We start from the raw sequence: 22,358 nt of genomic DNA on the forward strand, positions 1-22,358 counted from the left end.
CGTGATGGCACCCCAAGAGCACAAATGAGCCATAAAAGTGAGATCCACTAGTCTATCCATGCAACTGACCACAGTGTGAAAACAAGAAAGCGCTGTCTCCACAGAAACAGTGAGTAAACCAGTCAGATTAAACCACTACAGCTCACAAATGCACAGTTATTTCTGAACATGCATGCGCAAATAAAGTCAAGATATGCCCAGCTAGCGGGCGCTGCACCGGTCTGTCGTGGTGAAAAGGGAGCTGAGCGTCAATCTACGTCCCTACCCTCACCTATGGCTACGAGCTTTGGGTAGTGACCGAAAGAATAAGATAAGGAATACAAGAGGCAGAAATGAGCTTCCTCTGAAGGGTGGCTGGACTCTGCCTTAGAGATAGGGTGAGGAGTGCGGGCATTTGGGAGGGGCCAGTGGCACAAAAAGGGGGTATGCACTATATGCAATGCATAGGGGCGCCGCACACGAGGGGGGCGCCAAAACGATGTGGGAAAATATTTCTGTAGTTGCATTTTCTGTATTTAACAGGTGTGCATATGACATGATCAATAACAGAGGCGCTGTGCTGATTAGGCGCCCCTGTGCTCCTTCACCTCCCCTCCTCCTGTCCCATTTAAAGACAGTCGGTAAGTTATGTCATAGAAGTCTTGTATTTTATAAGTCCATGAATAAGTGATCTGCACACATGAACACAGTAAACGTTGAGAGGATGCGGATGGTGCGTTTTGTGCGTGTGTGTAATGTTCTAGCTAGCGGTTGATCGCAAGGCGCCGCGCCGGGCTGAGACGCTTCACTTTCGCAGCTCTGCTGTCACTGCATTTAGCAAACAGGAGCTGCTTTTATCGCTGCTTGCGCCTGTATTATTTCACTGCAATTTAAAATCTACCACAGCGCAGGGAAAGTTCACAGTGTGCACATTTGATATCCCTAAGGTCATGCGCACTTGATTTCACGGCTGCAGAAATCGAAATGACAACCAGCATGAATGAGGAGAAGTAAGAAGAAAAACGGAGATCAAATGAAAATTTTAGGCATGATCATCACTGACAAGTTTTTTCCACGCCTCCACTGTCTGTGTGGTTTTACTGGCTGTGCAGAGAATGTCAGCTGCTATTTTTTCCTTACATCAGCTGTAGCCACCAGAACGATCACTATAATCACAATCTGGTGGTAATCACACTACTGTGGTTTGGTTTGTGCGATTGTTTGGTGCCCCCCGCCTCCCCCACAGTATCAGGTGTATCCGTCAGAATATTTTTATGCTTTTGTAACAGGTGGTACCACAAGGGGTCGCATTTTCCCTGGCTTAAGCCTCAATAAAAGGGAAGCTGGCGGTGTTGTTGGGAGGTGCCAGTTTCCAGTGGATGGCCAGGGGGGTGTTTGGCATTACATGCTCCGGGTGTGCGATCGTGGGCCACACAACTTTTAGGAGCGCAAAAGATTGAAGTGGGATTGTTTGGGCGTGGGGTTCGACGCCATATGGCCACACTCGATGTCCTACAGGATTTGCCGTGACAGGGTGTGGGCTCATGAGACGTTGCAGCTTACACTGCTTACCTGCTGTCCTTTTTTATTTGGTGTTTTGTGTTTTCTTTTTTGGTTAGTCCGCCCAGTGTTGAGCTGTGTTCTTTCCTGGTATATGTGAGGGCGGACTAACTATTCTATATATTTTTGTTGTATGTCTTGTGTTGTTTTTGGGTCACTTCCCTGTCTAGACAATTATTCCATGTTTGCTGTTAATGATAATCCTAAAACCCGATTCCGTTTGCAGTGTACCTGGGTGTTTGCATGCGATTGAATTGCAGTGAAAGGAGTGCATCAGATAGGTTGCAGTGAACGGTTGCAGTGTTTATGCGGATATGACTGCCTGAAGTGGTGTTTTGATTCCGGTCAAATGGTATGTGATTAACAGTGCATGGAAAAGATTTTCAAGAAGGGAACCTTTTCCCCCTTAATCTGTGTAATAATAAACGCTATCATTGCGCTAACATGCATTTTGTTTTTTGTGATTTATTCTGGCCACGGGACCTGTAACATTTGGCGTTGTTTGGCAAACGAATAAGTGAAGTGACCTTTTTTTTTATTTTTTGTGTACGGTTAAGTTTGAAGGACAGCAGGGGCAGTGGGAGTGGGACTTTTTTGCTGGTGACAAGGCATCAAAATGGACACATCCAGTGGCGTGGGAGCCAGGGAGGAGTTTGATAAGCAGGCCATGTCGCAGCAAATTAAGGACCTTGAAAGCCAGCTGGCAGCTCTAAGAGCAGTGGCTACGGACTCAGAAAGGCCGTCGACATCTACAGGAGCTTCAGAGACTGTAAGACACAGGCCTGTTATTTATGTTCAGCAGGATAGAAAACTGCCACCATTTTCTGGAAAGTTGTAGAGTGCAGAGTCATTACCTTTGGATGAATGGATTGAATTGATCAGAGACTATGTACAAACAAGAGGGAATACAGAAAAGGAACGGGCGCAGATTGTTTTTGAACATTTAGAGGGTGCTGCCCGGACTGAAATTAAATTCCTACCACCGGTCCAGAAGGAGAGTGTGGAAACTATATTTAATGTCCTTAAAGAGGTTTATGGTTGCATGCATTCAAGAATCTCATTACAACGCAAATTTTTTAATCGTAAACAACTTGAAGAGGAGTCATTGATTGATTATTCCCATGCTCTTATGGATTTGATTCAAATGAAAACAGTCGCGAACGAGCGCGTTCTTGAAAGGACCCTGGAGTGCCTTTTGTGAACGTGTGTGTGTGTGTGTGTGTGTGTGTGTGTGTGTGTGTGTGTGTGTGTGTGTGTGTGTGTGTGTGTGTGTGTGTGTGTGTGTGTGTGTGGTGGTGGTGGAAGCAGCACAGGGTACACTAATTAGCGCCGTGCCTCTTATATCATATACACAGCTGTTAATTACAGAAAATGCAACTACAGAAATATTTTCCCCACTTCGCTTTGGCGCCCCCCTCTTGCGCGGCATAGACTCACGGAGAGGCTGAAACTCCTTGTGGAGAATTTCCAGAAAGGCGAGCGCCGAAACTGGACAGTTTCTTGTCTATGGACTCCAAAATATCCACCATATCGCTTGTGGAGAAGCTATCTCTGGGGAATCTTCGGGGCGCCTCCTCTTGATGGACGGAGCTCCTTTATTGCCTTAGGGAGTCGGGTCTTGTCTGGTTTACCCATGACGACTTGCTCGAAACACTCGTCAATATAAGTCCGCAGACTGTCCAGGTCCTCTTGCCGTCCTCCAGTGCGCTTCAGTTAGTGACTATCTAGCTAATATCAATTTTATAGCCTTTTCAATTCAATTTTTCAATTCAATTTTATTTATATAGTGCCAAATCACAACAAACTGTCGCCTCAAGGCGCTTTGTATTGTGGGTAAAGACCCTACAATAATACAGAGAAAACCCAACAGTCAAAAACGACCCCCTATGAGCAGCACTTGGCGACAGTGGAAAGGAAAAACTCCCTTTTAACAGGAAGAAACCTCCAGCAGAACCAGGCTCAGGGAGGGGCAGTCATCTGCCGCGACCAGTTGGGCTGAGGGGAGAGAAAGACATGCTGTGGAAGAGAGCCAGAGATTAATATCAATTAATGATTAAATGCAGAGTGGAGTATAAACAAAGTAAATAAGGTGAATGAGAAACAGTGCATTATGTGAACCCCCCAGCAGACTAGGCCTATAGCAGCATAACTAAGGGATGGTTCAGGGTCACCTGATCCAGCCCTAACTATAAGCTTTATCATAAAGGAAAGTTTTAAGCCTAATCTTAAAAATAGAGAGGGTGTCTGTCTCCCGAATCCAAGCTGGAAGCTGGTTCCACAGAAGAGGCGACTGAAAACTGAAGGCTCTGCCTCCCATTCTACTCTTAAGTATCCTAGGAACCACAAGTAAGCCAGCAGTCTGAGAGCGAAGTGCTCTGTTGGGGTGATATGGTACTATGAGGTCTTTGAGATAAGATGGTGCCTGATTATTCAAGACCTTGTATGTGAGGAGAAGAATTTTAAGTTCTATTCTAGATTTAACAGGGAGCCAATGAAGAGAAGCCAATATGGGAGAAATCTGCTCTCTCTTTCTAGTCCCTGTCAGTACTCTAGCTGCAGCATTTTGGATCAGCTGAAGGCTTTTCAGGGAGCTTTTAGGACAGCCTGATAATAATGAATTACAATAATCCAGCCTAGAAGTAATAAATGCATGAATGAGCTTTTCAGCATCACTCTGAGAAAGGATGTTTCTAATTTTAGAAATATTGCGCAAATGCAAAAAGCGGTCCTACATATTTGTTTAATATGTGCATTGAAGGACATATCCTGGTCAAAAATGACTCCAAGATTTCTCACATTGTTACTGGAGGTTAAAGTAATGCCATCCAGAGTAAGTATCTGGTTAGACACCATGTTTCTAAGATTTGTGGGGCCGAGAACAAGAATTTCAGTTTTATCTGAATTTAGAAGCAGGAAATTAGAGGTCATCCAGGCCTTAATATCTTTAAGACATTCCTGCAGTTTAACTAATTGATGTGTGTCATCTGGCTTCATTGATAGGTAAAGCTGAGTATCATCTGCATAACAATGAAAATTGATGCAGTGCTTTCTAATAATACTGCCTAAGGGAAGCATGTATAATGTAAATAAAATTGGTCCTAGCACAGAACCCTGTGGAACTCCATAATTAACCTTAGTGTGTGAAGAAGACTCCCCATTTACATGAACAAATTGGAGTCTATGAGATAAATATGATTCAAACCACTGCAGTGCAGTACCTTTAATACCTATAGCAAGCTCTAATCTCTGTAATAAAATGTTATGGTCAACAGTATCAAAAGCTGCACTGAGGTCCAACAGGACAAGAACAGAGATGAGTCCACTGTCAGAGGCTGTAAGAAGATCATTTAAGATAAGATAAGATAGATAAGATAGTGTTTATTTGTCACATGCACAGTTATACACAGTACAATGCACAGTGAAATGTATTTTGTACCTGCAACCATATATACACACACATATAAATAAGAAGAATAAAAATAAAAAAAGTAATTCACACTATACACTATACTCTATATACTATACACTATACACACTTTTATAAATTATAATATTTACATTGTGCAATAATGGTCCAGTTAGGGCTCAGAGTTGAGCAGACGGATGGCTTGTGGGTAAAAACTCTTCTTCAACCTTTCAGTCTTAGCCCTCAGGCAGCGGTAACGCCGGCCTGATGGGAGCAGGGAGAAGAGAGAGTGTCCGGGGTGGCTGGGCTGTTTTAGGATCTTCATGGCCCTCAGCCTGCACTGCTTGGTGTAAATGTCCTGCAGGTTGGGGAGGGTGGTTCTGATGGTCCGTTCAGCTGAACGAACCACCCTTTTTAGGGCCATGAAGTCCTGCTTGGTGCAGTTTCCCATCCAGGTGGTGATGCTCCCACGCATGATGCTCTCGATGGTGCAGGTGTAAAAGTTCCTGAGCACCTTGAGTGGGAGCTTGAAGTCTCTCAGCCGCCTGAGGAGGTAGAGACGCTGTCTGGCCTTCTTCACAGTGATGTTTATGTGATGAGTCCAGGACAGGTCCTGTGAGATGGTCACTCCCAGGTATTTGAAAGTGTCCACTCTTTCCACCTCAGCACCACTGATGACAAGTGGATGGTAGTCCCTCTGCTGCTTCCTGCTGAAGTCCACGATCAGTTCCTTCGTTTTGCTGACGTTGAGCAGGAGGTGGTTCTCCTGGCACCAGTTCTCCAGGCGGGAGACCTCTCTCCTGTAGGCTGTCTCCTCATTTGTAACCTTCACTAATGCTGTTTCTGTACTGTGATGAATTCTGAAACCTGACTGAAACTCTTCAAATAAACCGTTCCTCTGCAGATGATCAGTTAGCTGTTTTACAACTACTCTTTCAAGAATCTTGAGAGAAAAGGAAGGTTGGAGATTGGCCTATAATTAGCTAAGACAGCTGGGTCAAGTGATGGCTTTTTAAGCAGAGGTTTAATTACAGCCACCTTGAAGGTCTGTGGTACATAGCCAACTAATAAAGACTGATTGATCATTTTTAAGATTGAAGCATCAATAATTGGAAAGACTTCTTTGAACAGTCTAGTAGGAATGGGATCTAACAAACATGTTGCTGGTTTGGAGGAAGTAACTATTGAAGTTAACTCTGAAAGATCAACTGGAGCAAAAGAGTCTAAACAAATACCAGCAGTGCTGAAAGCAGCCGAACATGAAGAATAATCTTTGAGATGGTTATGAATAATTTTTTCTCTAATGTCTAAAATTTTATTTGTAAAGAAATCCATGAAGTCACTACTAGTTAACGTGAAAGGAATACTCGGCTCTACAGAGCTCTGACTCTTTGTCAGCCTGGCTACAGTGCTGAAAAGAAACCTGGGGTTGTTCTTATTTTCTTCAATTAATGATGAATAGTAAGATGTCCTAGCTTTACGGAGGGCTTTTTTATAGAGCAACAAACTCTTTTTCCAGGCTAAATGAGCATCTTCTAATTTAGTGAGACGCCATTCCCTCTCCAGCTTTCGGGTTATCTGCTTTAAGCTGTACGTTTGTGAATTATACCACGGAGTCAGGCACTTCTGATTTGAAGCTTTCCTTTTCAGAGGAGCCACAGTATCCAAAGTTATACGCAGTGAGGATGTAAAACTATTGACGAGATAATCGACCTCACTGGGAGCAGAGTTTAGGTAGCTGCTCTGCACTGTGTTGGCACATGGCACTGAAGAGCATAACAATGAAGGAATTAGATCCTTAAACTTAGTTACAGCACTTTCAGAAAGACTTCTACTGTAATAAAACTTATTCCCCACTGCTGTGTAATCCATTAAAGTAAATGTAAATGTTACTAAGAAATGATCAGACAGGAGGGGGCTTTCAGGGAATACTGTTAAGTCTTCAGTTTCTATGCCATATGTTAGGACAAGATCCAGAGTATGATTAAAGTGGTGGGTGGGCTCCTTTACATTTTGAGAGAAGCCAATTGAATCTAACAATAGATTAAATGCAGTGTTGAGGCTGTCATTCTCAGCATCTACATGGATGTTAAAATCACCCACTATAATTATTTTATCTGAACTGAGCACTAAATCAGATAAAAAGTCAGAGAAATCAGACAGAAACTCTGAGTAGGGACCAGGTGGACGATAGATAATAACAAATAAAACAGGTTTTTGATTTTCCCAATTAGGATGGACAAGACTAAGAGTCAGGCTTTCAAAAGAATGAAAACTTTGTCTGGGTCTTTGATTAATTAATAAGCTGGAATTGAAGATTGCAGCTAATCCTCCTCCTCGACCTGTGCTTCGAGCATTCTGACAGTTACTGTGACTCGGGGGTGTTGATTCATTTAAACTAACATATTCATCCTGCTGTAACCAGGTTTCTGTAAGGCAGAATAAATCAATACGTTGATCAATTATTAAATCATTTACTAATAGGGACTTGGAAGAGAGAGACCTAATGTTTAACAATCCACATTTAATTGTTTTATTTTTTGGTGCAGTTGATGAAGCTGTATAATTTATTGTTTTTGAATTTTTATGCTTAAGCTTATGTATATTGATTTATTCATCAACCAAACTTAAATTAATATTTATCATGTTAAATATTGAAATGCGATTAATTTCGATTAATTAATTACAAAGCTTGTAATTAATTCGATTAATTTTTTTAATCGAGTCCCACCCCTAATATATATATAAAATATAAATAAAACTTTATAATATATGTACGGTATGGTACAAATGGTATGTATTTATGGTTTGGTTTGTACAAAATCTGCCATACATACGGTATGTATCGTATGGAATGTACAGTACATACAGGTCCATACAGTCTCTACGGTATGTTCGGTACATACGGTATGATATGGTAGGTGTGTAATGGAATGTACGGTACGTACGGTATGGTATGTACGGTATGGTACGTTTGGTATATTTTAATATATTTATATATATATATATATTTATTAATGTATAAATGTATGAAAAATAAAATATAAATAAATATATAAAAATTAAAAATGTGAATTGTAAATATATATTTTTAATGTATATTTTATATTTATATAAATATAAAAATAAAAAGAAATATAAAAATATGAATAAAAATTTATAATATATGTATGGTATGTATGTACGGTATGGTACATACTGTACGTACATATGGTATGTATGTTGTGGACTGTATGTATGTACGGAAGGTATGGTGTGGTTTGTACGGTATGTGCCATACATACGGGATGTGTGGTATGGAATGTACGGTACATACGGTAGGTACAGTATGGTATGTACGGTATGTATATTTATATTTATATATATGTATAAAAATATAAAAAATAAATCTAAAAAATTTATATAAATATATATGTATATATAAAATATAAATAAAACTTTATAATATATGTACGGTATGGTACAAATGGTATTTATGGTTGTATCGTATACGGTATGTATCGTATGGAATGTACAGTACATACAGGTCCATACAGTCTCTACGGTATGTTCGGTACATACGGTATTATACGGTAGGTGTGTAATGGAATGTACGGTACGTACGGTATGGTATGTACGGTATATTTTAATATATTTATATATATATTTATTAATGTATAAATATATGAAAAATAAAATATAAATAAATATAAAAATTAAAAATATAAATTGTAAACATATATTTTTTAATGTATATTTTATATTTATATAAATATAAAATAAAAAGATAAATATAAACATATAAATAAAATTAAAAATGTATAATATATGTATGGTATGTATGTACGGTATGGTACATAGTGTATGGTACATACTGTTTTGGAATGTACGGTACATAGGGTAGGCACAGTATAGTATGTACGGTAAGATTCGTACGTATGTACGGTATTGTATGTAAGGTACGGTATGTATATTTATATTACATATATGTATTAAAATATAAAAATAAATCCAAAAAATTTATATATGTATATAAAATGTAACTAAAAATTTATAATATATGTACGGTATGGTACGAATGGTATGTACGGAAGGTACGTATGTTTATATTTTAATATATTTATTAATATAAAAATAGAAGAAAAATAAAAATATAAAAAATATATAAAAATTAAAAATATAAATTATAAATATATTATTTTAAAAGTATATTTATATATTTTCTATATTTTTATACATAAAAAATATAAATATAAAATATAAATAAAATTTATAATATATGTATGGTATGGTATGTACGATATGGTACATACTGTACGTACATACTGTATGTATGGTGTGGAACATACGGTATGTACGGAAGGTATGGCATGGTTTGTACAAAATGTGCCATACATACGGTATGTGTCGTATGGAATGTACGGTACATACAGGTCCATACAGTATCTACGGTATGTTCGGTACAGACGGTATTATACGGTAGGTACGGTATGTGTGTAATGGAATGTACGGTGCGTACAGCAGGTACAGTATGGTATGTATGGTAAGATACGTACAGTACATAAGGTATATATATATATATATACAGGGGTTGGACAATGAAACTGAAACACCTGGTTTTATACAAGTCCTGCACAGTGGACAGAGGGATTTTAAGCCATTCTTCTTGCAGGATAGTGGCCAGGTCACGATGTGATGCTGGTGGAGGAAAACGTTTCCTGACTCGCTCCTCCAGAACACCCCAAAGTGGCTCAATAATATTTAGAAAATATTGGTGACTGTGCAGGCCATGGGAGATGTTCAACTTCACTTTCATGTTCATCAAACAATCTTTCACCAGTCTTGCTGTGTGTATTGGTGCACTGTCATCCTGATACACGGCACCGTCTTCAGGATACAATGTTTGAACCATTGGATGCACATGGTCCTCCAGAATGGTTCGGTAGTCCTTGGCAGTGACGCGCCCATCTAGCACAGGTATTGGGCCAAGGGAATGCCATGATATGGCAGCCCAAACCATCACTGATCCACCCCCATACTTCACTCTGGGCATGCAACAATCTGGGTGGTACGCTTCTTTGGGGCTTCTCCACACTGTAACTCTCCCGGATGTGGGGGAAAACAGCAAAGGTGGACTCATCAGAGAACAATACATGTTTCACATTGTCCACAGCCCAAGATTTGCGCTCCTTGCACCACTGAAACTGACGTTTGGCATTGGCACGAGTGACCAAAGGTTTGGCTATAGCAGCCCGGCCGTGTATATTGACCCTGTGGAGCTCCTGACGGACAGTTTTGGTGGAAACAGGAGAGCTGAGGTGCACATTTTTCTGCCATGATTTGGGCAGCCGTGGTTTTATGTTTTTTGGATACAATCCGGGTTAGCACCCGAACATCCCTTTCAGACAGCTTCCTCTTGCATCCACAGTTAATCCTGTTGGATGTGATTCATCCTTCTTGGTGGTATGCTGACATTACCCAGGATACCGTGGCTCTTGATACATCACAAAGACTTGCTGTCTTGGTCACAGATGCGCCAGCAAGACGTGCACCAACAATTTGTCCTCTTTTGAACTCTGGTATGTCACCCATAATGTTGTGTGCATTGCAATATTTTGAGCAAAACTGTGCTCTTACCCTGCTAATTGAACCTTCACACTCTGCTCTTACTGGTGCAATGTGCAATTAATGAAGACTGGCCACCAGGCTGGTCCAATTTAGCCATGAAACCTCCCACACTAAAATGACAGGTGTTTCAGTTTCATTGTCCAGCCCCTGTATATATATATATAAATAAAATATAAAAATATAAATATCTAAAAATTTGTAATATATGTAAGGTATGGTACGTACGGTATGTATGGTAAGATACGTACAGTACATACGGTATGTATATTTATATATATTGTTAGATGCCACAGGTATTTACCTCTGTGACAGCTACTCCGTTTCATAGGGTCCAGATCACTTTCATCAGTGGGGTATTACCCTCTCCTGCAACTCAGTGACACTACTTAAGCTGTGACGGGGTGACTCATCTGGCTTCTAACCACTAATAATCCTAACCTCTGCCCCACTTCCTCTATACTCCAATGCCGCTGATCAGGAAGGCTTCCACAGTCGACCCCGAAATATAGTCCGAATTAGTTGTAGTGGCTCATCCCTTGATCAGTGCACTTGTTACTGGCCAGATTATTTTATCGGCTCAGACAGTGAGCCCAAGGGACATAAGTAAAGTTGAAGTGGATTACTAACGACTAGTGTGTCCAAACAGAACCAGATGTTGTAGCTTGACTTGCCTAGAGTTTTACTGTTGCATGGATGTAGATGTACCGTTAATGGGGAAAATAATTCTCAAGAGAATTATACTGACTTTTTAGAGTCAAATTTTATTATGCAGGTTTCAGCTCAAGCAGTTTGCATTTAGCTCAAAATCAATTCTTAATCAATTCTCCAAATTCAACAATCAACTTAGAATTTAAGTTTCAGAATCAAAATGAATCAATCACAGAGCATATCTTTCAGAATTACTAGATCTGAATCAGGATGGTATACTTAAGAGCTGGGTTGTTGAGGAAGGGGCTTGAAAATATCCAATTGGTTAACATCCTATTTTGGGAAGAAAGGACTTCAAGTGAGTCACTCGGCCGAAGCGACCACACCCGATGTCCAGTCCGTTGCTGCCGCAGTGAAGTGGGGAAAAAGGAGAAGTCCAAAAAGAAAGATGTTGGTTTTCTTCTGTCAACTGTCCTCTTTTATAGTCCTTACTGTTATGCAGAAATCCTCCCTGAAATCCAACAGCCTAGGTACTTCCAATCTTCAACTGAAAATACAGGGAGAATGCACTCAAAACCATTCCAAGTCAATTAGTTGTCCACAGCTGGGTTGGCCCTGTCCATTCTGCAGATCAGTCCTGGTGCTGGGAAGGGCTCCCAAGATTCTCTTACTTCTGTGCATCGCCTTTTATATTTTAAATCTAAGACACATCCTAGTTTTAAAACATCATCATGACAAATTATCACTCCAATGCCCAGCTTCCAATTATGGTATTTGACTTAACCATTACTTCATTTCTCGTAATACAAGGCCTGTTAGGTACTTTCCATCTAAAGCTATTTTCAGCTTGTTTTTCCCCTCGGTTCCTACTGATTCCTAGGCAACAGGTTTCAGTTCCTCATCTTACCCTGCTCAGTGATTCTCCAAGATTTCACAATTTCCTTACTTGTTGTGCTTTAAAATCATTTCTGTGTTATACACATTCTTATCAACTTAGAAATCATACAGATTATTTGTTACATTCCATAAATCAATTTTCATTTTATATAACTCAGAATTATGATTGTCCATATAGCACCAGGCATAGGCCATCGAATAACCAAGGTCTCAACCTCAACTGATTTCATATATATATATATATATATATATTATATATATATATATATATATTATATGTAATATGTATAAATATAAAAAATATAATATCTAAACATTTATAATATATGTAAGGTATGGTATGTACGGTATGGTTTGTACGGTATGGTACATACGGTATGTATGGTATGGAATGTACGGTACGTACGGTAGGTACAGTATGGTATGTACGGTAAGATACGTGCGGTCTGTACGGTATTGTATGTGAGGTACGTATAGTACATACGGTATGTATATTTATATTTCTATGTATCTATTAAAATATAAAAAATATAAATATCTAAAAATTTATATGTAAGGTATGGTACGTACGGTATGTGTGTACGGTATGGTACGTACGGTATGTTTTAATATATTTCTATATATATTTATTAATGTATAAATATATGAAAAATAAAATATAAATAAATATATAAAAATTAAAAATATTAATTGTAAATATATATTTTTAATGTATATTTTATATTTATATAAATATAAAAATATGAATAAAAATACAGTATATACCATACTGTATTTTTAATAATATTTTTGTACGGTATGGTACATACTGTACGTACATATGGTATGTATGTTGTGGACTGTACGTATGTACGGAAGGTATGGTGTGGTTTGTACGGTATGTGCCATACATACGGTATGTGTGGTATGGAATGTACGGTACATACGGTAGGTACAGTATGGTATGTACGGTAAGATATGTACGGTATAGTATGTATATTTATATTTACATATATGTATAAATATATAAAAATAAATCTAAAAAATTTATATATATATATATATATATATATATATATAAATATAAAAATATAAATATCTAAACATTTATAATATATGTAAGGTATGGTATGTAGGGTTTGGTTTGTACGGTATGGTACATACGGTATGTCTGGTATGGAATGTACGGTACGTACGGTAGGTACAGTATGGTATGTACGGTAAGATACGTGCGGTCTGTACGGTATTGTATGTGAGGTACATATAGTACATACGGTATGTATATTTATATTTCTACATATTTATTAAAATATAAAAAATATAAACATCTAAAAATTTATATGTAAGGTATGGTACGTACGGTATGTGTGTACGGTATGGTACGTACGGTATGTTTTAATATATTTCTATATATATTTATTAATGTATAAATATATGAAAAATAAAATATAAATAAATATATAAAAATTAAAATTTTAATTGTAAATATATATTTTTAATGTATATTTTATATTTATATAAATATAAAAATATGAATAAAAATACAGTATATACCATACTGTATTTTTATTCATATTTCTGTACGGTATGGTACATACTGTACGTACATATGGTATGTATGTTGTGGACTGTACGTATGTACGGAAGGTATGGTGTGGTTTGTACGGTATGTGCCATACATACGGTATGTGTGGTATGGAATGTACGGTACATACGGTAGGTACAGTATGGTATGTACGGTATGATATGTACGGTATAGGTATGTATATTTATATTTACATATATGTATAAAATATAAAAAATAAATCTAAAAAATTTATATATATATATATATATATATATATATATATATATATATAAATATAAAAAATATAAATATCTAAACATTTATAATATATGTAAGGTATGGTACGTACGGTATGGTTTGTACGGTATGGTACATACGGTATGTATGGTATGGAATGTACGGTACGTACGGTAGGTACAGTATGGTATGTACGGTAAGATACGTGCGGTCTGTAAGGTATTGTATGTGAGGTACATATAGTACATACGGTATGTATATTTATATTTCTACGTATTTATTAAAATATAAATATAAAAATATAAATATCTAAAAATTTATATGTAAGGTATGGTACGTACAGGTATGTGTGTACGGTATGGTACATACGGTATGTTTTAATATATTTCTATATATATTTATTAATGTATAAATATATGAAAAATAAAATATAAATAAATATATAAAAACTAAAAATATTAATTGTAAATATATATTTTTAATGTATATTTTATATTTATATAAATATAAAAATATGAATAAAAATACAGTATATACCATACTGTATTTTTATTCATATTTTTGTACGGTATGGTACATACTGTACGTACATATGGTATGTATGTTGTGGACTGTACGTATGTACGGAAGGTATGGTGTGGTTTGTACGGTATGTGCCATACATACGGTATGTGTGGTATGGAATGTACGGTACATACGGTAGGTACAGTATGGTATGTACGGTAAGATATGTACGGTATTGTATGTAAGGTATGGTATGTATATTTATATTTACATATATGTATAAAAATATAAAAAATAAATCTAAAAAATTTATTTATATATATATATATATATATATATATATATATATATATATATATAAATATAAAAAATATAAATATCTAAACATTTATAATATATGTAAGGTATGGTACGTACGGTATGGTTTGTACGGTATGGTACATACGGTATGTATGGTATGGAATGTACGGTACGTACGGTAGGTACAGTATGGTATGTACGGTAAGATACGTGCGGTCTGTACGGTATTGTATGTGAGGTACGTATAGTACATACGGTATGTATATTTATATTTCTACGTATTTATTAAAATATAAAAAATATAAATATCTAAAAATTTATATGTAAGGTATGGTACGTACGGTATGTGTGCACGGTATGGTACGTACGGTATGTTTGAATATATTTCTATATATATTTATTAATGTATAAATATATGAAAAATAAAATATAAATAAATATATAAAAACTAAAAATATTAATTGTAAATATATATTTTTAATGTATATTTTATATTTATATAAATATAAAAATATGAATAAAAATACAGTATATACCATACTGTATTTTTATTCATATTTCTGTACGGTATGGTACATACTGTACGTACATATGGTATGTATGTTGTGGACTGTACGTATGTACGGAAGGTATGGTGTGGTTTGTACGGTATGTGCCATACATACGGTATGTGTGGTATGGAATGTACGGTACATACGGTAGGTACAGTATGGTATGTACGGTAAGATATGTACGGTATTGTATGTAAGGTATGGTATGTATATTTATATTTACATATATGTATAAAAATATAAAAATAAATCTAAAAAATTTATATATATATATATATATATATATATATATATATATATATATATATATAAATATAAAAAATATAAATATCTAAACATTTATAATATATGTAAGGTATGGTACATACGGTATGGTACATACGGTATGTATGGTATGGAATGTACGGTACGTATGGTAGGTACAGTATGGTATGTACGGTCTGTACGGTATTGTATGTGAGGTACGTATAGTACATACGGTATGTATATTTATATTTCTATGTATCTATTAAAATATAAAATATAAAAAATATAAATATCTAAAAATTTATATGTAAGGTATGGTACGTATGGTATGTGTGTACGGTATGGTACGTATGGTATGTTTTAATATATTTCTATATATATTTATTAATGTATAAATATATGAAAAATAAAATATAAATAAATATATAAAAACTAAAAATATTAATTGTAAATATATATTTTTAATTTATATTTTATATTTATATAAATATAAAATATGAATAAAAATACAGTATATACCATACTGTATTTTTATTCATATTTTTGTACGGTATGGTACATACTGTACGTACATATGGTATGTATGTTGTGGACTGTACGTATGTACGGAAGGTATGGTGTGGTTTGTACGGTATGTGCCATACATACGGTATGTGTGGTATGGAATGTACGGTACATACGGTAGGTACAGTATGGTATGTACGGTAAGATATGTACGGTATGTACGGTATTGTATGTAAGGTATGGTATGTATATTTATATTTACATATAAGTATAAAAATATAAAAATAAATCTAAAAAATTTATATAAATATATATATATATATATATATATATATATATTAGGGGTGGGACTTTAACGCGTTAATTTCGATTAATTAATTACGGGGAAATTAACGCGTTAAAAATTTTAACGCATTTTAATCGCACTTTGCACCGTGGAACGTTTCTCAGTGCACGAGTTCCCGGCATACAGATTATATCGACGCACAATGTCCAAATTAGGGGCCGCATCCTGCGAAGGACCCGGCCCACGTCTTTCACAGCCCACGAACACCACAAAGGCCGGAAGTGAGCAGCTAGCCTTCATATCAGCGTCACCTGCCATCACCTCTGTGTAGCTCATGTCGCCTAGCAACCGTGAGTGTGAAGCACAGCTGTGTAAAAACAGCTGGTTAAACGGAGAACGAACTTTTTCTCCTTTTTGTGGTTTAATTTTAAATCTTTAATTCAAAATAAGCTGTTAAAACAAGCGTAACACATTTCAACATCAAGGAATACAGCTGAGCTAATGATTAATTTCCAACTATAACAAGTGAGACATTAATGTTGAATAAAACTATCCAGTTATGAAGCTTAACTTTAATTTCAGGAGTTTGCTTATCACAGGAGCACTTCCACCCTTCGTTGGTCTGTGTAGCAGACTGGTGGGAAAATAAACAAGATTTTGAAGTTTAAATAGCTTTTTGCTGATTTTAGCTTTGTTTTTTGGTGGTCTGGGAGCAGGCACCGACTCTATGGGGATGGGGTTTTGGGGGGATGGCAGGAGGAGAGAAGCTGCAGAGAGGCGTGTAAGACTGCAACTCTGCTTCCTGGTCTCAACCCTGGGTAGTCAGTTTTTAGGAGGGTTAATAAATTTGGCCAGATTTCTAGAAATGAGAGCTGCTCCATCCAAAGTGGGATGGATGCCGTCTCTCCTAACAAGACCAGGTTTTCCCCAGAAACTTTGCCAATTATCTATGAAGCCCACGTCATTTTTTGGACACCACTCAGACAGCCAGCGATTCAAGGAGAACATGCGGCTAAACATGTCGCTCCTGGTCTGATTGGGGAGGGGCCCAGAGAAAACTACAGAGTCCGACATCGTTTTTGCAAAGTTACACACTGAGTCAATATTAATTTTAGTGACCTCCGATTGGCATAACCGGGTGTCATTACTGCCGACGTGAATAACGATCTTACCAAATCTACGATTAGCCTTAGCCAGCAGTTTCAAATTTCCATGAATGTCGCCTGCTCTGGCCCCTGGAAGACATTTGACTATGGTCGCCGGTGTCTCTAGCTTCACGTTTCTCAAAACAGAGTCGCCAATAACCAGAGTTTGTTCCTCGGCGGGTGTGTCGCCGAGTGGAGAAAAACGGTTAGAGACGTGAACAGGTTGGTGGTGTACCCGGGGCTTCTGCTTAGGACTACGCTTCCTCCTCACCGTCACCCAGCCGGCCTGTTTTCCCTGCTGCTCGGGATCTGCTGGGGGGGAGCTAACAGCGGCTAAGCTACCATGGTCCGCACCCGCTACAGGGGCCTGGCTAGATGTAGGATTTTCCAGGGTGCGGAGCCGAGTCTCCAGTTCAGAAAGCCTGGCCTCCAGAGCTACAAACAGACTACATTTATTACAAGTACCGTTACTGCTAAAGGAGGCCGAGGAGTAACTAAACATGTGACACCCAGAGCAGGAAAGTGCAGGAGAGACAGGAGAAGAAGCCATGCTGGTAGTGAGTCGGCTAAGGGCTAAGCTACTAGCTGAGCTAAGCTAGCGAATTTCTAAAAACAAATAAAGTGAGTATTGTGAATACAGGTGATTCAGCAAAGAGTATGCTATTTAAAGTAGGTGAAGATTACACTAAAATATGTTATTATCCAGATAAATCGAGTTATACAGATATAACAGCTAACAGACAGCAAAACACTGTGCTCCGAAACAGGAACAGGAAGTGATACAATCACTCATCTTTAAAGTTGTCTATAACTAAGCTGGCAAAAAATATTAACTTCACTAGAATGTTTAACAATCAATGGTTCAGCTCGAGACTGCCGAGATTCACGTTGAAGTCTCGCGTTACTACAGCATAGTCTTTAGGTGCTTTACTTTTTACTGAGGTACATCACCATGGTAACTGTACTGGCAGTCGGTCGGTGACAGAATGTAATGACGTCACTAATATGTAACGATGTAACGAAACATCAAAGGTGGCAACATTCTTTATTCTGGTTCTAAAGTCTGTAGATACTGCTGCAAACTCAGACAAGAGATAAAGGGGTTTGAATCGAGATTCACTTGTTCAGATAAAGATTCAGGAGAGAAAAGTAAGTAAAAAAAAACAATCCATGTAAAATATTCTAAACCACACAACCCACATTTCCAAAACAAACTGGCCTTCATTTTAACATATAAATAACTTGCAAAACATTTGAATCTTGTACGTAAATGCAAATACTATAAATCCAACATATCTAATCAAATCAGTTACTGAGGCATTCTGTTTTTTTGATAAAATGGTGCAACAAATTTACGCTTGGAGAAAATTTGACCAATGTATACTCATTTAGAATTTGATTCTTTTCTAAATGCCTCCAGTACTGATGTTGAGCCCCTTTTCTCACCACTGTATTGTTGTCGTTTACAGATCCAAAAACCAAGATGCCAAAGAGAAAGACCAACGGCAAAAAGAAGATCAAAGTTGAAGGAGTGAGGGTCGCTGAGCTGCCCCATCCTTCCAGGATCTCAGCTGATGATCCATGCATGGTCAGAGGACAAAAGCAGAAGTTCTCGGATGATGATGAGGGATCATCCAGACCAGCAAAAAAAATTAAACTTTTTCACCACGTGCACAGTGACGAGGAGCAAGCATCCTCCTCTGTGGAAACCAGTAAAGGTAGGCTCATTTACTGAGAAAGCATTAGATTAAATGTACAGATGGACATCTAGGTTTCAGATATTTGTGTCTGAGTGTCTAGTTTGGATAACTGCAATGGCAGAAGATTGTTCCAACAGAAACTCACTGGCACAAAGCAGATTTCATGCACTCAAATGGTGCAACAAATTTATTCTTGGAGAAAATTAATTTGACCAATGTATACTCATTTAGAATTTGATGCCTTTCTAAATGCCTCCAGTCCTGATGTTGAGCCCCTTTTCTCACCACTGTATTGTTGTCGTTTACAGATCCAAAAACCAAGATGCCAAAGAGAAAGACCAACGGCAAAAAGAAGATCAAAGTTGAAGGAGTGAGGGTCGCTGAGCTGCCCCATCCTTCCAGGATCTCAGCTGATGATCCATGCATGGTCAGAGGACAAAAGCGGAAGTTGTCAGATGATGATGAGGGATCATCCAGACCAGCAAAAAAAATTAAACTTTTTCACCATGTGCACACTGATGGGGAGCAAGCAATTTTAGAGATCTCCACTGATGTAAAAGAAAAGGTGTGCAAGAGGAAAGCCACGGGTGATGGAAAAGAGTCACCCCCAAAGAAACCCAAACGTAGTAGCACCAAAAAAATAGTGGCTGCAAAAAGGCGTAAGTAGCAAGCAACTTTGCTTCCATGTTAAGGTGAAGAATATAATTAATATTTAGGGTACAGGATAGAATAATTCATGTTATAGCTGTATTAAAACAAAATCTGTGTCTGTCTGTTCAGGTGAATTTAAAGCCAAATATGTTGAGAAGGACGAACTTGGAGAAGGAGGGTGTGGAACAGTGTTTGCTGGCTACAGGAAAGAAGATAAATTTCCAGTAAGTATTTTCAGGTATTCTCAGGTATAAGAGCATGTGTGTTTTTATTTTCCATGCTGGTTGCTGGTGATTAATTTTTATACAATTTAAAGTTTGTTAAATTTTCATATTCTTGAGGCCGTGGCTGCTTTCAGTGAGTGAAACGTAAATTAATATTAGTGAGGCAGAAATCTGGAGCTTTCTGAGCAGAAAGCTCCAGATTTCTGGAAATGCTAACCAATGCTCTGTTTGTGTCTTTTAGGTCGCTATCAAACACATTCCAAGGAGTAATGTCCACTGCAAAGTAAAGGTCAGTATGCAACACTTAAATCTGTTATACATCATTGCACTGTGGAACGATTGTCTGTTCCTCATCATCCACTTTGTTGCCATGTTTCAGGATGAGAATGGGAAGCGCATCTCTGTGGAAGTGGCTACTATGCTCAAACTTACACCTGAAACACCACGATCAGGGAGGACATCAGCAGCCGTGTCCTTGCTGGATTGGTTCGATTTGCGCAAGGAGCTGATCCTGGTGATGGAGAGACCTGTCCCTGCTGTGGACCTATGGGAATACATCGAGGAAAATGGAGGTACTTTAACAGAGGAGACAGCCAAGGTAAGTTTCCTGGAAGAGCCTTATACTGTACAGCATTGAATCAAAGCACAGAGTATAACAGAAATGTTAATCCACTGACTCATCGTAATTTATCATCTTTTCCAGGCCATTCTAAAACAACTGATTGAGGCTGCAAAAGAACTCGAGGATAAAAACATCTTTCACCGGGACATCAAGATTGAGAACATTCTGATTGAGACCGGCTCAGATGTGCCTCGTGTTCGCCTAATTGACTTTGGAATGAGCTGCTTTTTTAAGAAACGCTCATGGTACCGCATTTTTTCTGGTAAGATATTCTGTTCCTTCTCTTCACAGATGCACCAATCTGGGCCTTTTTGTTTTTGACTCCTTAAAAATGCATATAATGCCAACATAAGCTTTCATTCTTATATCAGAACAAGAGTTGAAATAAGGGCCAACCTAACAAAAGAAATTATAATTGTGTATGTTTTTTAGGCACACCTTCTTACTGCCCTCCAGAATGGTACCTCCGCCAGTACTATAGGCCTGGACCCACCACAGTGTGGCAGCTGGGAGCGGTGTTGTATGAAACACTCCATGCAAGACCCTTCTTTGATACAATACTGGTCCTCAACGAGCTCTTAGAAATTAGCGAGGAGCTGTCTGAAAGTAAGAAAAATTCACACTTCAACATTCACTTATCACTTGGATCACTGGAACTGTTGTCCTCATCTCTCTTCTTCTTTCTTTGCAGACTGCCAGGATTTCTTGAAAATGTGTTTAGACCTGGACCCCAAAAGGCGCCCGATACTGGAGGACCTCCTGCTTCACCGCTGGTTCAGGTGAACGGCCATACATATAGACAACAAAATGTTTTTGACAGAAAAAGATTGATGCTATTTAATTGGACTAGTCTAAATTTCACTCAAATTGCCCAGTACCAGTCAAAAGTTTAAACTGGGACTTTACATCAATCGTCATTTTCTGTCCTGGAACTCTTGTAACCCCCCAGCCATCCAGGGAAAGGGGGATCTCTCTTTGAATTGCCTTTCCCGAGGTTTCTTCCTATCAGTCAGGGGAGTTTTTCCTCGTCTTCAGAGAGAGCTTGGGCTGGTCAGGAGTTCCATCAAGTTATTCTACTGATTTATTAATGTTATTTGATTATTAATATTATTTGATTATTAATAACCGAATGTTGGCTCTGGTTATTAATAATCAATTAACAAATAAACTGTAGAAATCAGAATACTTGTAATAAACTTAAAAAATTTTAGGATTCTTTTATATTACATTTTATTTATTTATGTATTTTTTACACATGGTGTAAAAATGTATCTCTCTTCTAGAGAGATACATTTGCGCACTCATGTACACACATGTAAGCCTAATCAAGCCTTCTAATTTTATTGGGATTTTTGAATCTTTGGATCTGAGTTTTTATTTTGTTCTACCATGGCAACTAAAAAATCAGAGCTGCACAATAAGCACCAACTGTTGTATTCTAACCCTAAGGTTGTAACTACTTCCTGCTCAATCATCGAGTCCACCTTCATACTGATGTTAATGAAGAGCATTTATTTTTTCATAATCAAGTGATATAATCTTCAAAGAACACTGAAAACTGAAATGAAATTAAGAATTTCAACGAATCATTTTCATTACAGACACATGGATTTTCATTCATTCAAATATATGTAACTCAGACTGCATTGTGACATTTTAGTCACCTCTAACCATACTCTCCCACTAAAGAACTTATAAACAAACAAAAAACTATGTCATATCCATGACATTGAGGAAGGTGGGAC

At 37.5% G+C, this 22,358-nt stretch overlaps 1 protein-coding gene across 3 annotated transcripts in view; it reads left to right on the forward strand.

The window, feature by feature from the left end:
* Window positions 1-21,788, forward strand: part of LOC115775402 (calcium-dependent protein kinase 2-like) — a 45,056-nt gene extending 23,268 nt beyond the window's left edge. For 2 of the 3 annotated variants that reach the window (XM_030722937.1, XM_030722936.1), the window contains 7 exons: window positions 18,886-19,134; window positions 19,425-19,775; window positions 19,897-19,991; window positions 20,233-20,589; window positions 20,695-20,875; window positions 21,046-21,219; window positions 21,305-21,788. In XM_030722937.1, the coding sequence (XP_030578797.1) occupies window positions 18,886-19,134; window positions 19,425-19,775; window positions 19,897-19,991; window positions 20,233-20,589; window positions 20,695-20,875; window positions 21,046-21,219; window positions 21,305-21,396 (1,499 nt within the window). In that variant the 3' untranslated portion in view covers window positions 21,397-21,788. The remainder of the gene's footprint in view (window positions 1-18,885; window positions 19,135-19,424; window positions 19,776-19,896; window positions 19,992-20,232; window positions 20,590-20,694; window positions 20,876-21,045; window positions 21,220-21,304) is intronic. The other variant, XM_030722935.1, reaches the window with a different exon arrangement.
* The last annotated feature ends 570 nt before the right edge of the window (window positions 21,789-22,358 follow it).

Source organism: Archocentrus centrarchus, unplaced genomic scaffold (genome assembly GCF_007364275.1).
Source record: "Archocentrus centrarchus isolate MPI-CPG fArcCen1 unplaced genomic scaffold, fArcCen1 scaffold_120_ctg1, whole genome shotgun sequence".
In the NCBI taxonomy this organism is placed as follows: Eukaryota; Metazoa; Chordata; class Actinopteri; order Cichliformes; family Cichlidae; genus Archocentrus; species Archocentrus centrarchus.